Genomic DNA, 26,157 nt, shown 5'->3' with positions numbered 1-26,157 from the left:
CACCCGAGTTAGATTACGAGAGAGGGAGCAGACACACGGGGGCATTAGAACACGCGTGTACCGTTGGAGAAGATACTTTCGGGCTACGAAGATGGAGCGGGGGTCGGAGCGAAGGGAAGTGGGCTGTCAGGTAGAGTGAATGATCTACGGTCGGCTATATTATTATATTGGCTGTGACTATGACCCTGCACCCAGTCCGACTTTGCTAGTGAAATGGGATGACAAGTGAAAACGACGAATCTCTGCACATGTACACGCACTGCTTTTTAACTTGTTTTAACAGGTCAAAGCGTTGAGCGAGTCGGTATATATCTGAACGACGTCAATGTTGGTAAAGTTGCGAAGAGTCGCGATCGCATTGTGTATGGTTAAAAATTATGAGGGTTTTACGTGCCAAAACCACGATCTGATTATGAGGCACGCCGTAGTGGGAGACTCCGGAAATTTCGACCACCTGGTGTTCTTTAACGTCGCATTGTGTATGGTCTGTAGCTCAAGTAACAAAAAATGTGCTGTTTCTCCTACACAGCTGGTGAGCGGCTAGAATACCGGGGTGTGTCGGGTTGATGAAGGCCACCCGCCTTCCATTCCTCGGAACCACTGCATCCGCCTAAATCACACAGTGTCCCCTAATGACACCGATCTCTGGTGCAAGAGGTGGCTGTTTACGTCTGCGAACATTTATTGTATTCTTGGTGGGAATAGAAGTATAGCTCCGCCACCCCGGCGAAAAGACATTCGATGTCATATTCATGGAGGGTTCTTCGTATATAGAATGGCAACAGAGAGCCGCGACTGATGGAAAATACTCTTGTTTTGGCTGTCTTTCTTGCTTGCGCGGATTGACAAGCTCCGCAGTTGGGTTAAGCCGGGTATGCTCTTGGAGTGTCGGGTGTGAGATAAGACGCGGCGTTACTGTTATTACCCGCATGGCTTCTGTGTTGACGATCTCAAGCCCACTGTTGATCAGTCAGTCGATGTAATTGGGCTTGGTATACGATGCGCAGTTGGAGGACAGAACACACGAGCTGGCGAGAAATTCAGTGCGAGCCCCACCACTCCTTAGCGCAGTCAGTTATTTGTATTAGTGCAGAGTTGATAATGGTGACTTGCAGATGCACTTAAGCCAGCTAGTGACCAGGCCCAAATGATGTATTTCAAGGCCAAAAACATGCAGCTCCTCAGTTTTCGGTATAATTGATGGGCCAATCTTCAGCTCAAAGCCAGTTAGTATTGGAGAGTAACTTTATGCGTGACTTGTTCCCTGTCCTTATTGTGGATCTCTTGCAACTGCTTCTAACTCGAAGCTTTTATTGCCTTTCTCTTATTTTTGTGTACTTCTATGTACTTCCACATAAAGACATCATAAGAAATAAAAGGTATCTTCTATTGCTAATGGGCTTGCAGGAAAGAAGACGAGATTATTGTACCGCCCTCATTACGCCGAATAACCTCCATATTAATTTGGAATAATCCACCCATTTCTTGGCCAATCCCTCACCGTGGGTAGGAGCCACATGCGAGATAGGCAACAACAACAACAACTTTACCGCCAGCCGAACATTCCCATTCCGTGTATCTCACTTTCCCTAAAAAAAAAAAAAGAAAAAAAAAAGGCGTATTACGTTTTGCGCCGCGTGTCGTGTTGCCGTACGACACACCTTCTCTTCGAAATGCAAGCTCGCGCGTAGCGTCGCGTTGAACCGGGAAACGCTGACGGGAAATTGGCGCCGGGTCTTTCGTTTGACGTCGGCGCTGACACGCAGACAGCGAGAGTGGGAATTATCTTGGCAGAGAAGAGGAAAGGTGCGCCTCAGTTAAGCGCACGCACTTCTATCGCATTGGGTGGCGCGTCCTGGCCGGCCAGCGGCAGTCCATTGTCATCGGGATCGTTACCCACGGAGGAGAGAGCGCACCAAGGCTGGCCTGCCGGCCGCCGCCGCCGCCGCCGCAGCAAAGGTTGCACTGTGAGGCAACAGTCTGCGCGGCTGGTCATGGTGATTGGCCGTGGAGGCGACGCCCCTTCCCCTGCGGCCCTCTCCCGCTTAATCGCTCGAGGAGAGCCGCGTCTCAACTGAAATTCAGCGCTGCCTGTGCGTCCTCCTGCCACGTCCTGACCACGCCGCTTCCGAAATGGCCAAGGTACCCGGGCAGTCATCGGAGAACAGTATCGAGGGGTGAGACAACCTGACTTGCTTCTAATCGTTTCGTTTTTCCTTCCCCGTCCTGTCCGTACCGGCCTTCATCGCGACCTTGGTCGTTTATGGACGGAGGTAAAACACCAAACGAAGCACCTGCTGACGGCGAGTGATCGCTCCACTGATGCGCACGTGCCGACGTAGCGTAACGGGCCGACTGTTGGCATTCTCTGCCCCTTGGCGGAGTAGTATTTCTCCAGAACGTATCAAAGGCATATTTCGCCTTCCGAGCGCGCACGGCATGGTTGCGCAGGAAGCTGCACTTGTTCCCCAATTAAATCCAGCTTTCCGCGCTCACAGCCTCACCAATGATGCAACACTTGATGAGAGGTTACAGACGCTTTTACGACAAGCTGATCAAACGCGAGGGGTGTGCTTCTTTTTCGTTCCTGTGTGTGGTAATGTTTTCAGGCAAGGGAAAGCGCTTTTATGTTCCTGAATCTTTTACATAAAATATCGAGATAGTTTTGATAATGCTATGGTTTACTTTCGCTTCACTAAGCTGGCCAATAAGCTCTGTTTACGGGCGTTAGCCTACACCTCAATTTGATGAGTAAAAGCCACGGATATTTGCGCTTGATATCAAACTTGAAAATGCACTAAAGCTAAATACGAATAAAATACGGCTATACTACTTATATTACCCTCTTTTCACTTTATTTTTTCATTTTATTTGAGAACAGAATTTCCCCTGGTTTAAAGCTCCTGACGGTGCCGGTTCGCGAATGCTGAAAATGTCAGGAGCAGCCGATAGGTGTCAATGCTTCAAGCTACAAAACAGTTCCGTTTAAGTAAAAAAGCATCGAAGAAGAAGAAGAATCAAGTGTCATTTGCGTGCTTTGCAGATTTGTTTGTGATTCTTCAGTACAAAATGCACTGTAAATAAGTATCCCACTGACTGCTACTAGTATGCGGTGTCTGTCATTATTGCTAAAATTTTTGACAGTTCTTTTACTTATTGATTTCTCTGGGCTGCTCGAGCTTCCTTTCTTAGGCGGGCACTATGCTTGCGATTCCATTCACCGTTTCAATTCAAAACAGTTTAGTCTGGCATGCATCTGGCGGCTAGACAAACCGGTTACCCACATAGCTGCTGCTTCGAGAAGCGAGAAAATTGCCCTAGGTCTGCCAAGGACCATCTTAATCGCACCTTCATGCGACCAATTACGCAGGCGGTCTTGCATCTTGTCATTGGCTTTCTTGGAAGGTGTTGCCAGCTTGGTGCCAGACGTAAGGACATTTATGGATCTTATCTCTTGACCCAAAAGTGTCCAGCACTGAAAGAATGCTTCAGCTAGGAGTTAGTTCTGTAGCTCGCACTGTTGTTTGCGTGTACGATACCAGAACACAATCTTGGAGTCCTGCAACCGCAGTAATGAAACTTGTTTCTCGTTATTGTCTCTCTCTCCCCCCCCCTCCCTCCCCCCCCCCCCCCCACACACACACACACACACACGTTTTTTTTTTTTTTTTTTTTTTTTCTAAGCGACGCGCTAGCATTTTTTGGCATGTTGAGGCGCACGCATGCCATGCCACGAAATGCAGCGGAATGCTACTTTTATGCACTGATAGGCTGCAAAAGATGTATATTCGACTAAATTAGTGTAAATGAGTGTGACTGAGTTCATGCACTGTTTCTCGCCTGTGCGATCTCCGCAAATACCACTTGTAAGCACACAATGCATGGCGGACAGCGACGCTACTTACGAACAGTTAATAAATTGCCGTAGCGGTTGGTAACGCCTATGCCACAAAAATGTGCTTGGCCCTAGCTTTCGGATTTTTTCGATATGTGGTCACCTCTACAATTGTCTTAAAATCAATGTAAGCTCTACGTTGATTATCTGCGAAGTTTAGAGACAGACTTGTTTGTACGAGAATGACACGTTCGGAACGCTTAATATTCCGTTATCACTGCTTATAATGCGTAGACGTGAACGTTGCAGCTCTTAATAAAATCGTGTTCCATGGCCACTGGATCAAAGCGCACGGGAGCTGTTTGATCGAACGTCCTTGCATGTTCAGGCGACGCGCACGTCAATTGTTGCTGGATGATGCTATTATCCGTTATGCCCTTTCGAGTAGCGTGGTCCCTGACTAGCTTATTTTTATATACATTAAGGTGCTCACAGTGTAGCAGCGTCATCACATTTCATTCGTGGTTAGGCGTCTTCTAAGTTTCTCAAATGGAAGCAAATGGAAAAAAAAGCAGTCAGAAGGCAACCTGGCAAACGGAACGACATTCCAGACATTGGCATTACTTACACACATACAAAAAAAAAAAAAAAGAAAAGGTGGAGTTCGGTTGAACAACAAAACACACAAAGACTAGCACGTTGACGACAGACAAGAAGGAAAGCGGCAAAACCAGTCTTACAGTTCAAGGTCAGAGTCAGAGATGGATGCTGGGATTCGACCTTTCCCGTATAGTTTCTTGCTTAATGCTTTCGTTATCACGGCCGGATTCTTCTTCAAAGCATTTTATTATCTTTAGCCCCCACGAAGCTCTTGACATCGCGACGAACGTTGCTCTTACGACCAGAATGAAAAAAATAAAATAAGGCTCGGAATTTGGCTCGGGACCTTATCACTTTAGAGCGACTGGTCACGCAGGGCATTGGAAGTAAGTTATGAACCGAAAGCGTAGTTTAAACTCACTTTGAAGTTGGTAGGCTGGGGCCCACCCGTAACAAATCTAGGTCACTTGACTCCGCCTCAATGACGTATTAAAACCCCCTGCGAGGGCGACCTATTTGTTGGTGTGCCTCGGTATACCCTTCAAAAACGATTGGCCGAATTTGTTTCGCGACTTTATCCGGTCACTCTAGTTGACAACGGCGCGGTTTCGTTCGCCATTGCCAGGAGAGCTTGCGATACTGTTGCACGAGGGAGCGTTATTAGCGCTATAGGTGTTCCAAACGCATCTAATAAAGAAGAAAACAAAAATTATACGTGCGCTGTATCCACCGCAATGGCTCAGCAGCCATAGTGTTATGCTGCTTGGCGTAAAATTCTGAGCTAGACTTCCGGCCGCATACGTGGATTAAGGTGTTAAAAAGAAAAAAAAGTATGAAAGGATAATAATAATAATAATAATAATAATAATAATAATAATAATAATAATAATAATAATAATAATAATAATAATAAAGCACGTGCACGTTCTGTAGGGGTGCGGAAAAGAACCTCGGCTGATGAAAGTTAATCTGGAAGTCTCCGCTACGTCGTCCTTCTTAGCTCAGGCGTATCGGTCCGCTGTAAAAACACCGTTAACCACCGGTCAGCTCGAGGATCTACCCAAAAATTACCCAGAAAGGTCGGTGAAAGGTCATCTATAAAAATATAATCACCGCGGAAAAAAATACATGTAATTTCTGATCGATTTTCTGGTGCAAACAAAAGCCGGATTATTTCACAGGGATGTTCTGGTGAAAGAAAAGCCGAAAAAAGAAGCCCGAAATTCGGGTAAATAAAAACCCAGAATGCTTAAACCTAGATGCAACTTACCTTTTCGAGATGTCACTTTCATAAACGCGTGCAAAAATTCAACCTTTTTGAACCACCTGATGTTGTTTTGCAGTTATACAGTGCCACAGGCAATTTAAGCGATGAATGCACATCAATATACAGGGTGTCCCAGCTATCACGCAGCACGATTTAAAAAAAGGGGAACAGCGTTACGCGAAGCAAACCTAGTGCGTATTGTTTCCAGTGCAGTGGAGTAGCCGCCAGTAATTTTTTCGTTACTGAGATTTAATTAGGTAATTATAATTAATTATCTAACTAGAGAAGTACTGTCCTAATTATCAAAGTCTCAATGAGAAAATTGTAGAGCACCATAAAAAACTACCGATACGGCTCTCTGTTGCTCAATACGTGCTACATAATTGTGTTTTTCCGAGTGTGAAAGAAGCCCGCGAATACACGCAGAATTGCCGCGCGACTGGCCGCTCGAGGCACTTTGCGTGCATTCGGGGGCTTCTTTCACGCTCGGAAAAAAGACTTTTATGTAGCACGTATTGAGCAACAGAAAGCTGTATCGGTAGTTTTTCATGTTGCTCTACAATTTTCTCATTGACACTTTGATAATCAGGACAGTACTTCTCGAGTTAGATAATTAATTATAATTACCTAATTAAATCTCAGCAACGAAAAAATTCCTGGAGGCTACTGCACTGTACTGGGAACAATACGCACTAGGTTTGCTTCGTGTAACGCCGTTCCTCTTTTTTTAAATCGTGCTGCGTGATAGCTGGAACACCCTGTATGTACCCTATAAAGATTGTCGTTAAGATTTTTTTTATTTGTTATGTATCACCCTTCGCATTTCTCCTTTAAATCCGAAAGCTCTGCTCGGAGGAATCCCACTTGCTATTTTACAGTTTTTTTTTCTGTTCTTACCGACGATTAGAGTGACGTTGGTCTGCTTAAGCCGTTTGCAAACACACTGCGCTTTCCTTCTCAGCGCGTACGTTATTTTTTGCTTCTTTCGTGCGCAAGTATTACCACGTCAGAACGGCGCCGAACAATGCGCGCGTTTTTCTATGCAGGGCGCAGATTTCTAAGCGCGCCTTGCAGGGTTTCGTAATCGGCCCATTCGGTCGCCACACTTCACTGTGCGTGCGTTCGTAGCGACACTCAGGGCTCCGTGCGCGCATTTGTGCAGGGCTCACGCCGCCTGAAAAAGTACGTCTCCACGGAGAACGAAATCAATTGCCGGTGCATTCCGAATGACCTTGGACAGATGAGCCGTGCATGCGATCAAAGCTCCGAAAGACTTGTTGCGGCAGCGCTCACAAATTCCAGTCGGCGGCTACAACTTCTCAGTTCTCGAACGCTAGTGCGAAGAAACATAATAGCGAGTATTGGTGTTCAACGCCCTGAAGCTGCAGTGCGGGCCATGCGGAACACACCGTAATAGCGTATGCCTTTGGCCCGCGTGAGGTTCTTTAACGTACCCCAAAAATAAAAGCGCGAGCGTTTTTAACAGTGGAGCTGTTTACGCCGACCGTGAAGAGCGAACGGAAATTGTGGCCCGATCCTGGCGGTAGTGCAGGAAGGGTCCAAGCGCAATGCACCTACCCCTGTGAACTAGCGAATGTGTTTAAGCCTAGCCCAAATACGTGGCCAATACCTTGCGATAGCCAATCAATAGGTAATCGATCATCTATCAATAATCAATAAATTCCGAAAAATGCTATGGATGACTTGGTAGTGCTAGGTGCCGATCAGCTCCGCTGTTTCTTTAGCGTTGCGCCACTAGTGCAAGCTACGCAAAGTTTTTTTTTTTGCGACCTCGTGCTCAGCAGCTGCAGAATGTGATTTACTCTGAGCCGCCACATCAGATTAGAGTGAATTAAGCCACTACGCTAGTGTCACTCGGCTAAGTACGATCACTGCCCCGCAACAGAGTGACACGCCGAGGTTGCGCAGCGCGCACAGCACTCGACACATTACTGGCCGAGACGAGCCGCGAAAGCAGACGCTGCCGGAGCATTACGCAACCACGTCGTGACTGTTCGGACATGTCCTGTAATGATGACGAAGAGTACTTTCGTAACGTGGACGATTAGTGTTGGCACGAGATGGTGAAGCCGGGAAAAAAAAAAAAAAACTACACTCCTTTAAGACCCAAAAGAAAAGGAAAAGTCCGCCCTATATACATGCGCAAACATTCCTCAACGAGCTATCTATCACCTGTAACGTTTCGTTTCTATTTTGCTAACATTCTCACAATTTCCGTTCTCTCTTTATCTCTCTCTGGGAATATAAGTACTGCGGCTTGGCAACCAGTGCAAGTGCAACTAATGCCAGTGGCCTCGCCTTATTTGGCCATATTGCATTTTCAGCGTCTTCCTCAACTGCGCAGCAAGCCCTTTACAAAGGGTTGATGCTCCTGCTCTTTATCCCACAACAAGCATTCTTTACGAGCAAGACCTACTCATAGCTTAGGGACAGTCTGTATATATATATATATATATATATATATATATATATATATATATATATATATATATTATTTTGAAAGACACCGATTTCGAGGCTCAACGTTGGAGCTATGCGATACATTCGCACTTATTTACAACTCCAGGGTGATTACAGCATCTGCGACTCCGAAGGCAACTATCCCACAGACTACAGTTTAAAATGCTTCCTGGCACCAACAACACAGAGTTCCGCATGACAGTATTGTTCTCTCTGTGTAAACAAACATTGAAGACTGCCTCTGCAGAGATTTTAATTTCACACCATCGAAAAATAACGCAAGACAACAGGCCTAGGTACAAGAAAAGCCACACCATTTCTGTCATGTAACGCTGTTGCCGTTTTCTGACTCGGCCTTTAATGTCTTTGAGTGAAGGTGGCGAGCAGGCAGGAGATAAAGTGTCATGTCGGAGCGCGAGGGACACAGTTTCATGCAGCGCTTGGGACATTCGCATCGGAAGAGAAATCTGCCGCGCTGACACTGCAGCAACCTGTTTAGTCTACAAGGGGGAAAACGGGAAAACAGTCGTCGCAATGAATAAGCGGCGCCAGACTGAGCAGATTATATTACAGCGAAGCTGTTAGCCTCTAGTTGGTCGGCCGCGTCCGCGGTGCTCATACAAAAATGTGGGCCGATCCCGGAGACAGTACAAAGAAGCGGGAAGCACACAGTGCGCTGCTTCTCCCAGAGGCATCGCATGGCGTCATCAGGTGACATCATACCTTGACGAAGACGTCATCGTGTGACGTCACGTTTGACGTGATTACGTCATCAGATTACGTCATCAGCCGATATCGTCACGTGACGATGCCGTCATTCTCGCGTATTCGAATTCCAATCCTAAGCTATCATGTCTGCAGCTTGTGTGTAAGTCGTACTTCACAAATTTTCTGACGCAATTTACTTTGAAAAATTGAATAACTTGAATAAGGCACTTGCGCTTGGCGGACGGCCTGGAGAAATAAGCATGTATGCTGCACTTCTGTAAACGTGCGTGCGCGCATGACGTACGTCGCTTGTAGCGGTGGTGCTTGTCTAACGTCGTCTAATGTCGGCCGTGCTTGTCTAACGTCTAACGTCGGCCGTGCGTGTCTAACGTCGGCAACAGCTTCGCTGAACATCCACTTTCACAGGGTGGAATGGAGGCAGATTTTTATTTTTTCCTGTGGTCTTCAAGTTGTTAGCTTAAAGGGTCTCCGAAAAAAAAAAAACCCTGAACAAGCAGAAAAAAAAAATGGTTGCAGAAGTTTTAATTTGCATGTCGACATAAATAAAGAGAACAGGCCTCACGGCGGAACTTCTTTCTGGAAAGCTGCCCAGCGAGCTTACGCTACTTTTGTAACGGCTCGGATGCCACAGACAAACTTTAAATCGTGATGCTGCTATGTTAAACCACGGCCGGGCTCGAGTGGCGCGCGCGCTCGCTTCTTACGGCCTTCTCACCCGTCTGCGACTGCAACAATAGGAGAGTTTCTCAGCACATTTCGCCACCCGTCGGCGGTAGGGGCGCTGCGTCCCTGACCCGTCCTCCCCTGCTCCGCGTGCATGCGCTTGCCTTCGCGCTCGCACGATCGTTTTCCCGCGCATTTTATTGGGTGATCTGTCAGTGTTGTTCAGTATGCAGTAATTTGTGGGCTCCTGAAGACGGTCGTACAGCCTTTAGAACGCGCGCTCACAGCCAAAACTTGGCGCCGTTCATTGCACATCAGTATATAACTGCTGTGTGATGTTGTATTGCTGTGTTCCGTATTGCAAGTCCCGTTCCAGGAAAAAACCCGGTGTTTATTTTCACCAGTTCCCAAGCAATGAGTTTCTAGCCTGAGTTTCTAGCGCTTTTGGACAAGATAGTGTTTTTTTTTTCGACACCTGCCACGCAGGAATAGCAGTCCAGCCCTATTTACAACGCGCTCCCATCTTGAGCTGCCCTGAAGGTGTTGACGACAGCCATGCTCGACGATCCACAAATCTAATTGCCGAGAAGTTTTTGAGAATACTGCTTGTAAATCACTCAAACCAACTGACTGACGAATACGACAAGCCTTCGGCCTATGTACACAAGCCGCCAAGCAAACACTTTAGATTGTAATTGTGAATAAGACACATTTATGAGCTACTGTGTCCGCAAGAGTTTACGCCTGAAAGTATGGTAACCATTGTAATACCCTTGTCGCACGGCATGTGTATGTCATTCGTAGCGAATGACACAAGCGTTAATACTATTTTTGTTGCTTCTACACGGGCATAGTGAGCGACATTCACAGCTAATGGCATTCGCTGATTGGAGGAGCTTCCCGAACTCATCCACGCGCGACTTGTGTAATCTCGACGACAGGGTGTTGACAAAAAATTACAAAATCGATAAGTTAAAACGAAGTGTAATATATTTTCAAATAACCATCCAATGTTTACCACTGTATTGCTAACAATATAGTGAAAATATGTAACAAGAAGCACGATTTGTAAGGTCTCGTTATCACAGCAGCCTGCCGATAAACATTGCCATCAATTGCGAATGCCATTTTGTTTACCTGTGTAGACAGGTAACGCAAGAGCGCAATGTCATTCGGTATGAATGTCATTTACTGCAAATGACGTTACATGTGCCGTGTGACAGGGGTGTAAGTGCATACGAGCAATAAATATTTATTTTCATTCCTCAAAATGCATATGCGTTTGAAGGCGGAGAGCTGTTCTCCCGGTGCATGCATCTCCATGTTCCCCAGTGAATTTAAAGAAGCTCGATGTATTAATACGGTTACAGTGAATGCATTTATAAGAAGCCTAGGTGAACCATTTACGCGTCCTCTACAATTAGGTGACTTGTTTTTGAATGCACCGTAAGGTAAGAAGCGTGCCGGACCCCATCTTCCAGCGTTGCGCGCGCTTCACTGATCGGCTGGGAACAGCTGATCAGGGTGAGGTCGCAGTGGCCCCTACCAAGCAGCGGCGATGGGCAAGAACTAGCCCCTATGCGAAGGCCGTAAGAAGTGAGCGCGCGCGCCAGTCGAGCCCGGCCGTGGTTAAACATATAGGACTTGGCACGACTTCCAAACCTCGTGCAGAAACCCGAGAAGGATGTCATTGTCGCCAGTTAGTGATACCAGAAGTGGTTTCCCGAGGGGCCGCTTGAGGTACAGTTTACATGAGTCTTTTTGTTTACAAAGCCTGTTTTATCTTTGCTGTAACATTTCTACATCGGCGAGGGAAGCGTTTGGGGGAGCCGTAGTATACATTGCACGCACACTTATTTACAGTAATGGCACGCGCTGCTGTATTAGCTGAATGGGAGGAGAGGGGGTGGGGTGGCTGATAAAAACGCGAGGCTTTCAATGTGGGTTGTTCTCGCCGCTCGAGATATACACAGATCTGGAGGGGCGCAACAGGCTCCTCGTAGATATTGTGCCCCTGAAATCTAGAGGGTCCATCGTCTTGTTGTTCCGGTCCGGGCGCGATAACGCGGTGCCCTATCGGAGCGCATTTTCTTTCTGGTGTTTTGCTCCGAGATGAATGTGCGCGTAATGTGCCAAGTGACCAGCAATCCAAAGGCGTGTATGTTTTCAGTAAATATGAGTTGCTTCGCCACAGCTACAACGCTGTATACAAACGCTATACTTATTTTTTTACAGTAGCAGCTGCCATAGCTTTTAGCTCCTTTTTTAGCTTTCGACGTGTCTGCACGTCTGCAGACATGTTTATAAATAAATAAATAAATAAGTAAATAAATAAATAAATAAATAAATAAATAAATAAATAAATAAATAAATAAATAAATAAAAGAAGATATCCAGACTGTTGGTTTCCTGAGGTCCTCCTATTAATTTACAACGATGGTAGATAATGATGATAGCGTTTTGTTATAATGCCAATGGTTCATCGGCCACCTAGAAGGAATCCGGAGATGTAGAAGGATAAGGCCCCCTATACGCCATCTTGCAATTCTTGTTCAATGTCCCTTATTTATTAGTTCCTTCTAATGTTGCATACATCCCGTTCTAACTCACGGACATCTTTTGCAATTTTATCCACTGTAAACAAATTATTCTGCAAACATTCTTCACTGTTCACTGGCCTAATACTTCTGCTCTATTAAAGAAGTATCGCGCTGCGATCTATATCGAGCCATCTGTTTGCATTTTTCATATATTTCACTTCTTGCAATATCTGCTTGTGCACACAAGAGTTTTGAGATACGAAAGCTGAAATATTTTAGGGCCTATAGGCATGCAGCCTGCAACTAAGGTGTGTGTTGTGCATTTGAGTCGGAGGTTTATGCACTGCAGCTGTTAACTCCTGGCTTCATGCTTAAGCAGCAAAGTATTTGATTTTTCTCGCAGTTTTCGGGTTCTGCAAACTACATACATACATACATACATACATACATACATACATACATACATACATACATACATACATACATACATACATACATACATACATACATACATACATACATACATACATACATACATACATACATCATACATACATACGTCCGTCCGTCCGTCCATCCAGCCATGTGTATATACATGCATGCATGCTTGCATACATACAACGAGCAGCTCATGTATGTACGGTAGCATCCCCCCTGCTGTTCTGCTGAGAGACACTGTGTGCACATGTAAGCAAACGCTGGCAGCAGAATATATGGTACTCGGCACAAATGCGCAAGGCGGTTGACAAAATTTACACTACTTTTGCATAAAAGATACGTGAGCAATAAAGTGCCCAATAAGAACTAACATCCTGTCACGAATCCGCTTTGAAGACCATTTGTATTACGCTGCATAGAGACAACACAAGAAAAGGGCCTAAAAAGGGCACTTCTGCGTTATCCTTATCGTCTTTAAAGCTTTACAGGACACTGTAGTGAAGGGTGGGGTACGTCTTACTGCAGGCGCTGTGTCAACGTTATAACGCACCCCCGAAGCCGCAAGGGAGCGTTTCGGGTCAAAAATGAGCTTTCTTAGTAGCACAGCCCGCATACCGCTGGGCCTCGTATTTATTATACGTGGGCTCCGCCACGGTGGCTGTTAAGTTGTTAAAAAGCGGCGTATTATCATCTCTTGCTTGCGAGGTATATAAAAGCGGGTCCTATCTACCCGAGCTCACTTTTTAGAGCTTCGTAGCCGCGTCAGTCGACATCTCACGGTTGCAGCCGACACAACTCAGCCATGAGCTCCAAGGATGAACAGTAAGAAATGTGTCTCATAGGTCTCCTCGCTCCTGACACACGATAATTCGACTGCCTCTTGACCTCTGGCGTTCTGACTAATCATTTTTAATGATACATGAAGCCAAATCAGTTTTTCGTCCATTCTTGATTTGCGCCCTTGAGAATATTGACATACGCGAAATCTAGGTGTCACTCCTGTGTTGTGAATATTTCTTTTGTCATGACCAGTGCATTAACTATAACGCTTAAACATTCGTCTTACACACTCGCAACCGTCCTGTGGGGTTTTCATTTTCCAGAGTGGTGGTTCACATTTGCATCGAATTGCCGGGTAGCGAAAAATTAGTGCCCTCCAAAAAAAGAATGCAAGAAATATATATATTTTTTTGCTCTTATAGAAAGTATTACAGTAAAATAAATATTTACATTAGCGGTTACAAGCCATGCTCTCGGTGACTGTGCACTGGTTTGCGCGCATGTCGCGACGCTTAATCGCTACTGCTGATGTGCATGTCAAAAGTGCCTGAGAAGCACTTTCTATATGCACCGCTTAAGGATTGTCAGAATGCACTGACAGTTACCCGCCTTGCTTCATGCAGGTACTCGTATGAGCACATCGAAAGTATCGCCAATTTCCTGCTGAGCAAGACGGAGCACCGACCAACCGTAGGAATCATATGCGGCTCTGGCTTGGGTTCTCTGGCTGATCTTATTGGAGGCAGTAAAGAGTTCCAGTACAAGGACATTCCAGATTTCCCTGTCAGCACAGGTTCGAATTATTTTGCACATTCATTAGTGAAAACTTGCAGAAGGCACTTGCATGACAATGTGCGGGAGACATGCAATCGTTTTGGATTGAGTTTTGCGCCAAATATTATTTGAAATAAAAGTATGCCATGAGTGTTAATGACGTGGAGCTGACGAAATAATCTTTTTAAACTACGTTCTGATGAGCCACCATTGGTACCAAGGCGAATATGAGCAAGCGAATGGACGTGCTGAGGATAAGCGCAAATAGTGTGCCTGCGATTCCTAGCATAATTAATTCGTCAGTCTGCCCTTGAGGCTTGTGTGCTTTAATGCGAAGGTCCCGGATTTTCCTGACCGTGGCTGCTGGCTACTGATGCTGTCTTACTGAATAGCACACAGAAAAAAAAAAAGAATTACGGGCCTGATGTCGGCATTGATCCTGGCTTCCTCAGCATAGCAAGCCCGATGCTCTCACCATTAAGCCACAATCGCACATGTACTTCAATCATGCCAACGCCAAATAGCTATTGTGAGATGACCACCGCGCGTGTCACAGTACGTAGCTCGGGTGCGCACATGTGCGCGCGCCAGCTTCATTTACGTCAAAGACGCAGGAATGAAATGGGCAAATTTGTAGCGTTTGATTAACCGCTTCACGAAAGCTTCGCTTCACATATATTCCAAGAGGTACGTTGGATCTGCATATTAAGGCGAATGCTTTATGTGTCTCATGGTGAGGTCTCCTATTCAAGGCCGTTTCAAAACCGCGTCGTCGACACGAAATGATCCTCTTAGGATAAGAGGTGATAATGAGCACAAAACCGCGATTAAGGGTGGATGAATGATTAAGCAAGTGAACTGAAGTGATAATGGGTATACAGAGAGGTGAATGAGGGGAATTAAGAGTGAGTTGATGGTGAATTAAAGGGGTTTAGTTTGGTGTAAGGAGTCAAACGAAAGGTAATGATGAGATAGAGTGAGATAAAATAATGAAGAGTAAATGAGAGTGAATTAAGAGTGAATGAAGGTGAATCAAGACTGAAGAAAATTGAAAATTTGGAGTAATAGAGCAAACCAAGTGCGATGCAGTGAAACCGAGATGACAGAGTGAATGAAGGTGTACCAATCAGTGATAGGGTGAATCAAGAGTGAATCAAGTGTGAATTAAGAGTTTATCAAGGGGTTATGGAGTGGGGGAGTGACTTGCAAAATTATATGAGAGATTTGAGGTTCCAAGTGAGGGTGACTAAGCAAAAATATGCTCAGTCACGGTTCGAGCTCGGTGAATCATAAGAAGGGTGACTTGCCAAAAAACATGATGACTTGCAAAAATGACTGTAAATTGTGGTTTCAGAGTGATAATGACTCAGCAAAAAAGTGTCAAGTCACGGTCCAAGCTTGGTGAAAAAAAGGATGACTTGCAAAAATTACTGCAAAATATGGGTTCGGAGTGAACATGACTCAGCAAAAAAAATTGCCGAGTCATGGTCAGAGTTTGGTGAAATAAGGATGACTTGCAAAAATGACTTTGCATAGTGGTCGTCGTGTCATTGAGTTAGCGGCGCTTGGGCTTTCGCCTTCAAGTCGTCTTAGTTATAGCATAAGGGAGCCCTAGTAATTTTTTTCTTTTTCTTTTCATTGAAAATAAGGAGCCAGCGATGACAGCGTTTTTACTTTACACAAGACCGCTTTGTTTGTTTGTTTGTTGTTGTTTGTTTGCCAGTCAACAGAGTCATACATGTGCTCTAAAAGCTTGGCTCAAATTTTAGCCAACATAAGAATGTTTACGTATTACGGGTGAGTTCTGGAATGGAGTAGCACAAAATAAAATTCTACTGGCATTCCTGTTGAATTTGACGCGATATGTATGCTTAAGTTTAACGTACTGGCCTACGAGTGGTGGCAATGGTAGTAGACTAGCGGCAACAGTAGTAGTGGTGGCGGTGTTGGTGATAGCAGTTGGTAGTAGTAGTAGTAGTAGTAGTAGTAGTAGTAGTAGTAGTAGTAGTAGTAGTAGTAGTAGTAGTAGTAGTAGTAGTAGTAGTAGTAGTTGTAGCACGAAAATTGGCATTACTGCTTATGAGATGACCTCTAAGGGGATTTAGAAAAAAGACAATCGCTGCTCCCAGCTTCCCGCAACCGGATGTCGAACTGTCATTCATATAGCGTAGGACAGGAGTGCTGCGTATGACAGAGTGGCCATATCTGGAGGCCGGTCTGTACCGCCCTGCGCGAACGGTTTTCAGAGCTTTTCTGAAGCGCACCATTTCCCGTCGTATGCAGTTGCAGATGAATAAACTGAGAATGCTCGAAAATATCGGCCAGTGGTCGGTGAGAATGAAAGCAGCTACAGGTACGAGCTTTTTATCTACGTGAACTGGAGAGTTCTCATGCCTTTGGAAGGCGGACCCTGAGAGGTGGGGCTTAAAATACCTTAGCTCGGCTAGTCCTGTATTACGACGGGGCTGAACAAATTTGGCCCCATCCCGACTCCCCCTGGTAGTAGCCGGTCCCAGCGGCCGCAAGCGTGTACGTAGGTGTTTTTCCAACCTTGACTTCGTCTGCCGCTTCGAGGGCCCCTCACCCTCCATCCCTGGGTTGTCTCGTTTCGCCGAGCCCCTACTGATAAGTACGGCGCGATGGGCGCCGTCTAGAGATAAAGCCTGCTCGAGGTCACGTCATTCGTGTTGCCGTTGATCTCCGTGTCACCGCTTATCTCAGCGTCAGATGAAAGTACTAGCCGCGAAGTGAACGAGGAAGCCCGCAGGCTTTGATATATGAGGTTTATTCAAGGTGTCATGGTCGGGCGCATATCGTGCACATTTGCGATTAAAAAAACAACATAAGAGTGAAATAAGAGGGAATACTCATAGACTGCTTCACTTTTACAGCCTCGCGCTGGCTGCACGAATTCTGCAGAAGCCTGTTACATGTCTATAAGCGGCAGCTGTAGTGGCTAGCAATCCTCTGCAAGCTTTTCCAGACAAATTTCAGAGGATGCAGTTATTTTTTCAACTTGTTTAGTTTTGATAGTCATCGCATTAGAAAATGAAAGCAACTGCTACTGAATAAAAAAAAAGCATGGCGTAGTTTCACATTCTTAATAGATTTAAATGAGTGAGTAGCAATAAACACATACTAATGGCCCAGTGCGGGGAACAATTAGCAAAAAAGTCCCAGTAATGTGCGCATTCGACTAGGCCGGGAGGCAAACCTAGGGAAACATCACACGGTCGTGTTTTTTTCTCTCTCTCTTTTCAGTTCCCGGCCACAGCGGGAAGCTTGTTTTGGGCAAACTGGAAGGAAAGACTGTGATTTGTATGCAAGGACGCTTTCATCCTTACGAAGGCTATCCACTATGGAAGGTATATGGAATGCTGTTATGAATAACTATGCACTAAGCCCTATCAAACACTGAAACGGCTGAAAAGAAATGTTAAAAAAATCTGAAGTTCTACGTGTCAAAACCAAGTACACGAGCGTATTTTGCATTTCGCCCCCATCGAAATAAAGAAACGCTATATTGTGCGCGCGATTATACATATAGTGTGTACACTACCAAGCCATGTACCTGACACCATGTTATATCCAGCTGTGCTATTGTTGTACCAACATCTGTTAAATCATGCATTAATAAGTGAGTTGCTAGACCAAATGCATCCGCATCCCATTATATGAGACGTTTCAAGGGTCCAGTTGCCCCCTTCTCTCTACTTCCTCCCAAAGCGTGTTATACGTCGAATCACGTCGGTGCAGAATAATCCTGCCACCTTCTCGGCGCACCGTTCCTTGATGCCACAACTATACTTATTGCTTATTTAAGGACTCCGAGGAATGTCGAAAAACTACGTTAACCGTTTTCTGTTACAAACCCCAAATATTATCCTCACGTCAATTTGCCACTTTCATAGTTTTAGGAAAATATTTTTGTGCTAATAGATCACCTTCAGTACTATCACTCGTGCTGTCTAAAACTGTGCACCCTTTAATTTCGCCTCTGCGCGCGATGTAACGTATTTACTCACACATAATAGTACCTCAAGTGCGCTGTTGCAGAGTCGCGCTCCGACTTTTATATACCACAGTACATAGTGGCAAGATTTACAACTGCGTTCCATTCAGAATCGTACGGTCAGACCCATACTCAGAAATTGCTTCCCATGTTCGAATCATAAAAATAAACTTTTACTTTATCAAGTTCTTGCAGAAACTTGCGGCAATTGGACTCGTGTGAGTTACATGACGCATGTTTATTTCCTTTTATTTTTCAGTGTGCTATGCCAGTAAGGTTGATGAAACTGCTTGGAGTAAAGACTCTTATTGTCACCAACGCCGCTGGTGGGGTAAACCCAAATTTTAAAGCTGGTGATATCATGATCATCCGGGACCACATAAATTTCCCTGGCCTCGGCGGCGACAATCCTCTGAGAGGTCGCAATGACGAAAGGTGAATGTTTCTTTGAGAAAAGTTTCGAATAGTCGAGCGTACAGGGATATGCATGCAGTTTGAAATAGATTTTCCAAAGGGCACACGAATTCGGTATTTACGAATTCGTCTGCCTGCAGCGTTGAATAGCCATGGCATTGGTGCAGTGTCAAAGATGCCACGATGAAGAGAGCTTGGGTCGAATTTCCGGTACATGTGAAGTTCAAGTGCACCTTATTACCAGTACATGCGCGTCTCTGCCTCAATCTGCTACTAGACACTATGCACAAATTATGCGCTTAAGTCACACTGCTATACAAGGATAGCAATGCTTCTCCTGAAGCGACTCAGAGCTCACTAGCACTATCTTAGTTGAAACACTGTGTATCATGCCTGCCGTGCTTGTTTTGTAGTCTAGTAAAAGCGCACGAGAGAGGTATCGGGCGGTGGCAGAATAAAAAAAAAAATCTGGGGTTTACGTGCCAAAACCACGATGTGATTATGAGACACGTCGTAGTGGGGGACTCCGGATAAATTTTGACCACAAAGGGATCTGTAACGTGCTCCCATTGCGCGCGACACGGGCGTTTTTACAATTCGCCCCCATCAAAATGCGGCCGCCGCGGCCGGGATTTGATCCTGCGACTTCGTGTTCAGCAGCGCAACACCATAGCCGCTAAGCCACCGCGGCGGGTTGTACGGTGGCAGACACAACACGGGACGAGTTTTATTGGGAAAGCATGTAGTATGTATGCAGGAACAAAACTCAGTTTCGTGTCATCGCCTGTGTTGTGTCTGCCACCGTCCTACGTCTCTTGTGCGCTATTACTATACTGTTCCCAAAATGTATCAAGTTGCCCAGCTCTCGTTTGTACTGTTGTTTTTCTCCTTGAGATTGAGTACTTTGCACTTGAAACATCACAGGAATGTATGGCTTGAGAGCCTGATCGTGGCCGTCTCGTTAAATATATCGGTTTCCTAGTTATATGGCACTTGAATGGAAGCTTCGTTGTGTGCTCAAACGTGGAGACTGCGTGTGAAAAAGTGGTGCCGAATACAAGATCTCTTGTACTCCTCATTTTGTCTCTGCACCGCGTTTATTCACATTTCGTGGTCTCGCTGCGGCGTTGAAATTGTAACCAAGTATATTAGGATTTATAAATTATTCTGCTTGGAAGTTATGCATTTTTTTGCAATACCAACTTTTATTATATAGCGAAGCTGCTAGTGTGGCTGGAAGCACTAGAAAACGTTATATGTGTGCTTTCACGATGTCTCTGGAAAACTATATAATTAACGGAGTTGACACTTAGAGGGAATGTGGGCCATGTTAGGGGGAATCTACAGGAAACCTTTAAAGTTTGTGGGTTAATTAGGGGCTAAATAAAAATTGCGACAGCGTTTTTTTGCCTGTTAAGAGGCTGTATATGAAACGCTTACAAAACTTCTCCGCTGCCCTGGGATAACCAAACGTGACAGCAATTCTATATTTGCAGAGAATGGGGGCCGTGTTATGGGTGATGCGTACTGAGAGCTAGTTTGAAGTGCGCCGGTTAATTACAACCTTTGCAAAAAATTACTTATAAAAGCGTTCCGAAGCTGTACAAGCGTACTTTATGAACCAGGAAGGAGGTTTTCCCAATGTCCTGAAAGGACTCAACGTGCGACAAAGTTGACATTTCGAGGGAATAAAGTTAAAATAAGACAAGAGAACCTCAATGCATTCATTTTAACTGTTCGCCACCCAATACATTAAAGAAATAAACATCTACAAGTGGATCATATGCAATCTTTACGCCATGGTTCTTCACGACTACGCTATATAGCGCTGCTCAGTGCATTTGGCGCGAGTAGTGTGGCAATGCTGCCATAAGCGGTTCGCAATGATATCGTTAAAAAAATACACATCGTCATTTATGCCTGCAGATGTTCCACTACAGGACACGGGCAAGTTTTCTTACACATTTCTTCCTGTCTGTAGGTGGGGACCTCGCTTTCCGGCCATGAGCAACGCCTACGATAGGGATCTTCGGGAGTTGGCCAAGAAAATTGCCAACGAAGAGCTTTCGCTCTGGCCTTTTCTCCGCGAAGGCGTCTACTGCATGCTTGGAGGACCAAACTTCGAGTCTGTTGCCGAGATAAACATGCTCCGAGTGCTCGGCGCCGACGCTTGTGGTATGTCGCTCCCGCTTCAGAAGCTCTGAGCATCATTCCTTCATCCCAGACGTCGTTATAGTGAACTCCGATCAAAAAACGAAATCGCAATCACAACATTCAGTAATTTGACTTTATTTCACGCCATCCGCTGTAGTGATCTGAATTACGTTATATAGAATTGAAATTTTGGAATACGCTTGGAAGACCGCATTTCCTCAGATATTCCTAACAGAAGCGGGTTATGAAGCGTACTCCAGACGCCAATGAATGGCAGGTCGATAGGGTTGTACAGGGCGGTCCTTACTTGGACGAGAGACTTCACCAGTATTTAGCCCGATATAACTTCAACATTTACTTTACTTAACGAGGAAAAAAGTGGATATGATGCCTAACATACATATTAATTAAAATGAATCTTAATGCCGTCAATTCAAATTTGAATGATGTTTGAATTTGAGTGCTTGAATACTGATGACGTGTGTCCACTAAGCGTGGAAGGCCGTGAATATATGGGGCACTATGCGAAGAACGTTTACGTAAGACAATTTGCTTACTGCACACCGTTTGGGTGTCCGCTACTCATGATAGCGATCGGCGTGATAACGACACAATCGCCGCGGCAATGGCTAATCGCCGACGGCCCTCACGCAAAAAAAAAAACTACAAAAAAGAAAAAAAGAAATGTGCTGTGAATACTGGCATGATGATTGGTCAAACAGTTTCAAGAAGTGTCTTATTTCTCTTCACTTCTGTGTTGAAATTTTTCTTTTCATTGCTGTCCATTCGATTAACCTTCTTTTGTCATAAGGACAAAGCGTGAAATGTAAGACGGGGAATGCCAATGGTAGAGCAACAGCTCAAGTTCTCTTTTTCTCGCTTGTGGTGTCGCCCTCGCCTTCGGCTTTGTGTCCGAAAATTTTCGACCTTGTTACAACGGAATCCAACAAAACGAACTGGCGGTTCTTCAGTAACCTCACTTGTAATCTAAATTTATGAGAAAAACTTGAGCAAGCGGCACCGTGCAAATATTACTGAGGCAAATCATCACGGGCTACCGCAACTAATCTCAAAAGTGCTTTTTGTGAGGACTATTTACACCGTAGCTGGCGCCCCCTAAATTGGCAAGAAACACAATGCCACGTGAATTCAACCCTTTCCCACTATTTCTGGCGACACTGAACATACCAGATTGCCCCAAACTTGTAATACTCGAACAATGTCAACGTTTTCTCGCGTTTTTTTTGGCTTGACTTAAGCCCTTATAAATCTACGTACATTGAATTTCTTACAATTAGAGTTTATGAGTAATAATGCTCGGACCTGCGGTTGATAATGAAAACAATAGTGCTAAGGTAATGATATAGACTTCTCGTTCTATACCGCCAAATGGGTAAACGTGAATGTTGGGAGCAAGACGTCACTCAAAAGTCAGAGCCGCTGTGGCTATATGTAGCGATGCTCTTCACTAACGATAGCTTCGCCATGATCGAACGATGCAAAGCCATCTGCACGTTTGTGTTTAAGTACGTGCGGACAGTTGGAAACATATAGCAAATGCTAGTGTTTGATTCTGGTATAATTATTACAGTTGGTAGCCCCCTGATATCGTACCAACCAGTGAACATGCAGAGGGGTGCGACTGGAGAATGACAGCAATGATTGCTATCCAACGTCTTTGAAAGTTACGTTACTGTCTATCCCGGCATTTACAAATCTGACCAGTACACGCTTTTCAAGGTGCGTGCGGTAAGCACATGTTTAAGGGCATGTGTTCACCTTTGTCCGCCAATGATTATAACTGTTGGCATAGGCGTGTGACAAATATATAAGGGACAGCACTACGCCACTTCAGCCACGTGTGTCTCCTTTCGCCTGCTTTCACCCACATAATTTTACATTTAAGAAAATCGAATTACACTTTCCGTCAATCTCATGCCCTCACAGCTATCCTGCAGGAACGCGTTTAGGGAACGTCCTTGCGGTAGCTATAGTGGCAAGTTTCTCCCTGAAACCCGGCGGACGTCGTTACTTCGTATAGAAGCACTTAAGATATGTGTGCGGTAAGCCTTGCAGTTTACTGATGATATAACATAGTTGGCAGTTTCACCGGCAGAGCAAAGCAATGACAGAGACTGCAAGGCTTCGTGTTGCACTTGAACTGCTCGGACGGTGTTCTAGTTATACACGGGTAGGCCATGTTGGCGCACCAACATGGCCCACCCGTGTTGGTGCGCGAGAGTAGTGCATATATATATACTGAACGAGAAGAAAGGGAACCGAGGGGCGAATATTTTCATTCATCATAGTAAAGCATAAATATCCCAGAAAGTGGATGGGAAAACGGCGCCGCGGTAGCTCAATTGGTAAGAGCATCGCACGTGTAATGCGAACACGTGGGATCGTTCCACACCGGCGGAAAGTTGTTTTTTCATCCACTTCCGTTTTCATTAATCTATCATTTCTTTTATTAAATTAGTAAGTACAAGTAAATTTCCCTATGTTGCCTTGGTGTCCTTGTTTGTTGGCTTCTTATGATATACAGACTGTTCATTTTTAAGTTTTACGGAATTTTTAGGAATCGCCTGTGGTAGGTAGCATAATTCGTATGATTTTGCTGGGTTATTCGAAGAGACGGACATTAGTAGCATGAGAAATTGAAACATGTATTCATATAATTAAAAAATCACTAATTAACTTCTTAGTTCATTACTTTACGACACATATTGCAATCTATGAATTGTAGCCGGTGAGCTTGTCAGTCGTGTCCACTTGGAATGAATTGCCAGAATTACACCAGTTTGGAGATATGCACCATCAAACTCGCCGTGAATGCACTGTTGTTCCGCTTACTTTTTTACCAAAATGCTGTAAGCACAAAAAAAAAAAAAAAAAAAAAACTGGAACGCCTATGTATTTCGTCCCACACTTTAGGAAATAATATCTCGAAACTGGCGTCATCCTGGAAATTCGTTTCAAGTGGATGCGTCTTGCAAACTCACCGGCGACAATTCGTAAATTGCAATATCTGTCGTAAAGTAATTAACTAAAAGTTAATTAGTCATTTTCATGTTAATTAGTTGAATATGTATGTACATTTCTCGTGCTACTAATGTCCGTCTCTTCGAATAACCCAGCTCAACGATAAGAATTATGCCACCTGCCACAGGCGATTAAAAAAATTCCGTAAACCTTAATTTTGACGGTATATATATATATATATATATATATATATATATATATATATATATATGCACGGCTCAGATACTGATTTTACAGTATTGTAAGTACGAAAAATCTCAACCTTTATGTATTCTTCTCCATGTTTTTCTTTTACGGACGTATTCCTCCCCCAAGTCGTGGCCGCGCCCTGCTTTCGATTAAAATGATCGTAAAAACAACGTATGAGTATTGCTCAGCCTTGGTAAAAAATTATCCTGGAACACGGCCCGCTACAACTTTGATTCCCCACCCCCGAGGCAGCTGGAGGGCACACTTCCAACGTTATCTTTTTTTGTTGTGCTCTCTTATGCGCGTATCATGGAACTTTCTGCAGTCGAGCAATACTTCTGCCCCAGAGAGCGCTTGATACATGAAATACATTCACTTTTTCCGTTATTGTCGCAGGCATGAGCACGGCACACGAGGTCATCGTGGCGAGACATTGTGGCCTTCGTGTCTTCGGGCTGTCGCTCATCAGCAACGTGTGCATAAGCAACTACGATACGTACCAAGTGGCCAACCACGAAGAGGTCCTCGAAACCGGCCAGAAACGCAAGAAAGACCTCGAGAAGCTCGTCAGGGCTCTCATCAAGAAGATGGACGCCTGAAACACTGCGCTGTTCTCCGTCTCCCATTCCCGGGCAGTGTATTAGACATGCACCAGAAAACGCGTCACAGAAACGAGCACTAATCGTAAGGGCCGCGACACCTATTTAGGTACATATGAAGGCTGATGTGAAGATGGAAGCAAAAGCATACTTAATGGCCTCAGTTCGTATGCTCTACCTTCCACTTCTTACTAGCCGCAACGCGAGTCGGCGTACTGTTGCGTAGGTCTTCGTAGCGGAATGAAGTGGTGGCACTATGCTCTTCATGCTCTATCTCACAAGTCGTTTGCAGCACTGCCAGAAGGTACGAGGCGTGCACAGGCAACATCCTTGCGCAGTGGAATATAGTTTCGGGCGTAATTGTTTGATTACTGGTGGGATTAGTTTAATTTTGCTTGGTACACGACACGTTACGGCGATACGTGGCATGTTAGCACCTTTGCACATGCGCGTCGTAACCGCGAGTTACTGTGGCGGTGAGCAGATGACCAGGCCCGGATGAACACATTTCGAGGGGCAGTCGGCCTTTCTATTGGCAAAGGAGTACTGCAGCTTCCGCAGTGCTGCAAACGACTTGTGAGATGGAATATAGTAGTGGCTTAAAGCGGTCGCTACACAACTCTCGGAGTCCGCCACGCAAACCCGTAATGTGACAGGCCCAGCGTCCAAGAGGCGCTCCAGATGAGAGCGTTAAAGCGCAGCCACCTTCTCTCCGAGATTGGGGCGTGCAGTTAATTTTATGTCTGTCGCGTGAAGTTAATACATATATTGCCGTTATCCAGGAATAAAACACTTTCAGGAAACTTTATTTCATACACATGTATACTTTCAGGCGTGGCGTGAGCATGTTCATACAATTTTGTGGAATGCATTTCACACATTACGTTTTAATTTTGAATGTAGACCCAAGCACCACGCGTTAGTATTTTATTCTATTTTGGGTTCTTAGTTCCTTCCTTAATCACAACGTTGGCGCTGCTGAAGTCATTGCGACACTACGTTGCCGCATGGCGTTATTTGTTAGGGTGTATATAGAACAATTGTGCGAATACTTCCCGAGATCTTGGACAGGCGAATGGTGGGCCAATAAGCAAATGTGGATGTGTGATGTACCGGTGCTGCAATACAAGATAAAGCATTCTCGATAAAACACACTCTTGTATGAATGTCCTCTCACTTCTTCAATATCCACTTGACGAACAATTTGAACGCCGGTGTGCTAGAATTTGCAAATACTTTCAGCCTTCGATTACTTCTCTGCACCCGCGACAGTAGTGCATGCAGTGGCTATGACGTTGCACTGCTGAGCTTGAGGGTTCGATCGCGGCCGCATTTCGATTGGCAGCAAAACACAAAGACGCCCGTGTTCTTACATTTAGGTGCCCTTTTAAGAACCCCAGTAGGTCAAAATTAATCGGGAGGCACCCACTACGGCGCGCCTCGTAAACATATCATGCTTTTGGCACGTAAAACCCCCGAACATGAGTATTTCTCTGTGCGGCCTAATTCTAGGCACTATAGTGTCTAGAATAATCTTGGCACTATAGTGGAAGCTTTGCCGCGGCGTGCATGAGTACGCCTCGCTGTTTCCTTCGTGCCGATGGCCTCGTGTACGTCGGTGGCAGTGTGGGCGATGGCCG

The 26,157-nt window shown here is 45.1% G+C and overlaps 1 protein-coding gene across 2 annotated transcripts; it reads left to right on the top strand.

Moving 5' to 3' along the window:
* The first annotated feature begins 1,871 nt into the window (after positions 1-1,871).
* LOC119465300 (purine nucleoside phosphorylase) lies at positions 1,872-25,659 on the top strand. 2 transcript variants are annotated; one of them, XM_037726103.2, is made up of 6 exons: positions 1,872-2,177; positions 13,957-14,126; positions 17,369-17,472; positions 18,379-18,554; positions 20,515-20,708; positions 24,315-25,659. In XM_037726103.2, exons 1-6 carry the CDS (start codon positions 2,134-2,136, stop codon positions 24,515-24,517), a joined length of 891 nt encoding a protein of 296 aa, XP_037582031.1. In that variant the 5' UTR covers positions 1,872-2,133; the 3' UTR covers positions 24,518-25,659. The 2 variants fall into 2 exon arrangements, with proteins under 2 accessions (XP_037582031.1, XP_037582038.1); XM_037726110.2 differs by lacking the exon at positions 1,872-2,177 and adding an exon at positions 13,244-13,375.
* Positions 25,660-26,157: the final 498 nt, after the last annotated feature.

Source organism: Dermacentor silvarum, chromosome 1 (genome assembly GCF_013339745.2).
Source record: "Dermacentor silvarum isolate Dsil-2018 chromosome 1, BIME_Dsil_1.4, whole genome shotgun sequence".
Lineage (NCBI taxonomy): Eukaryota > Metazoa > Arthropoda > Arachnida > Ixodida > Ixodidae > Dermacentor > Dermacentor silvarum.
Note: the sequence above shows the minus strand (reverse complement) of the source record. Positions and strands in the feature narration are given on the sequence as shown.

What these genes read in the sequence shown, in the direction of transcription:
- LOC119465300 (XM_037726103.2), top strand. Translation starts at nt 2,134, where the DNA reads ATGGCCAAGGTACCCGGGCAGTCATCGGAGAACAGTATCGAGGG. An exon ending in AGAGGTCGCAATGACGAAAG is followed by an intron (nt 18,555 to 20,514) that starts GTGAATGTTTCT and finishes TCCTGTCTGTAG; the next exon opens with GTGGGGACCTCGCTTTCCGG. An exon ending in GCTCGGCGCCGACGCTTGTG is followed by an intron (nt 20,709 to 24,314) that starts GTATGTCGCTCC and finishes TTATTGTCGCAG; the next exon opens with GCATGAGCACGGCACACGAG.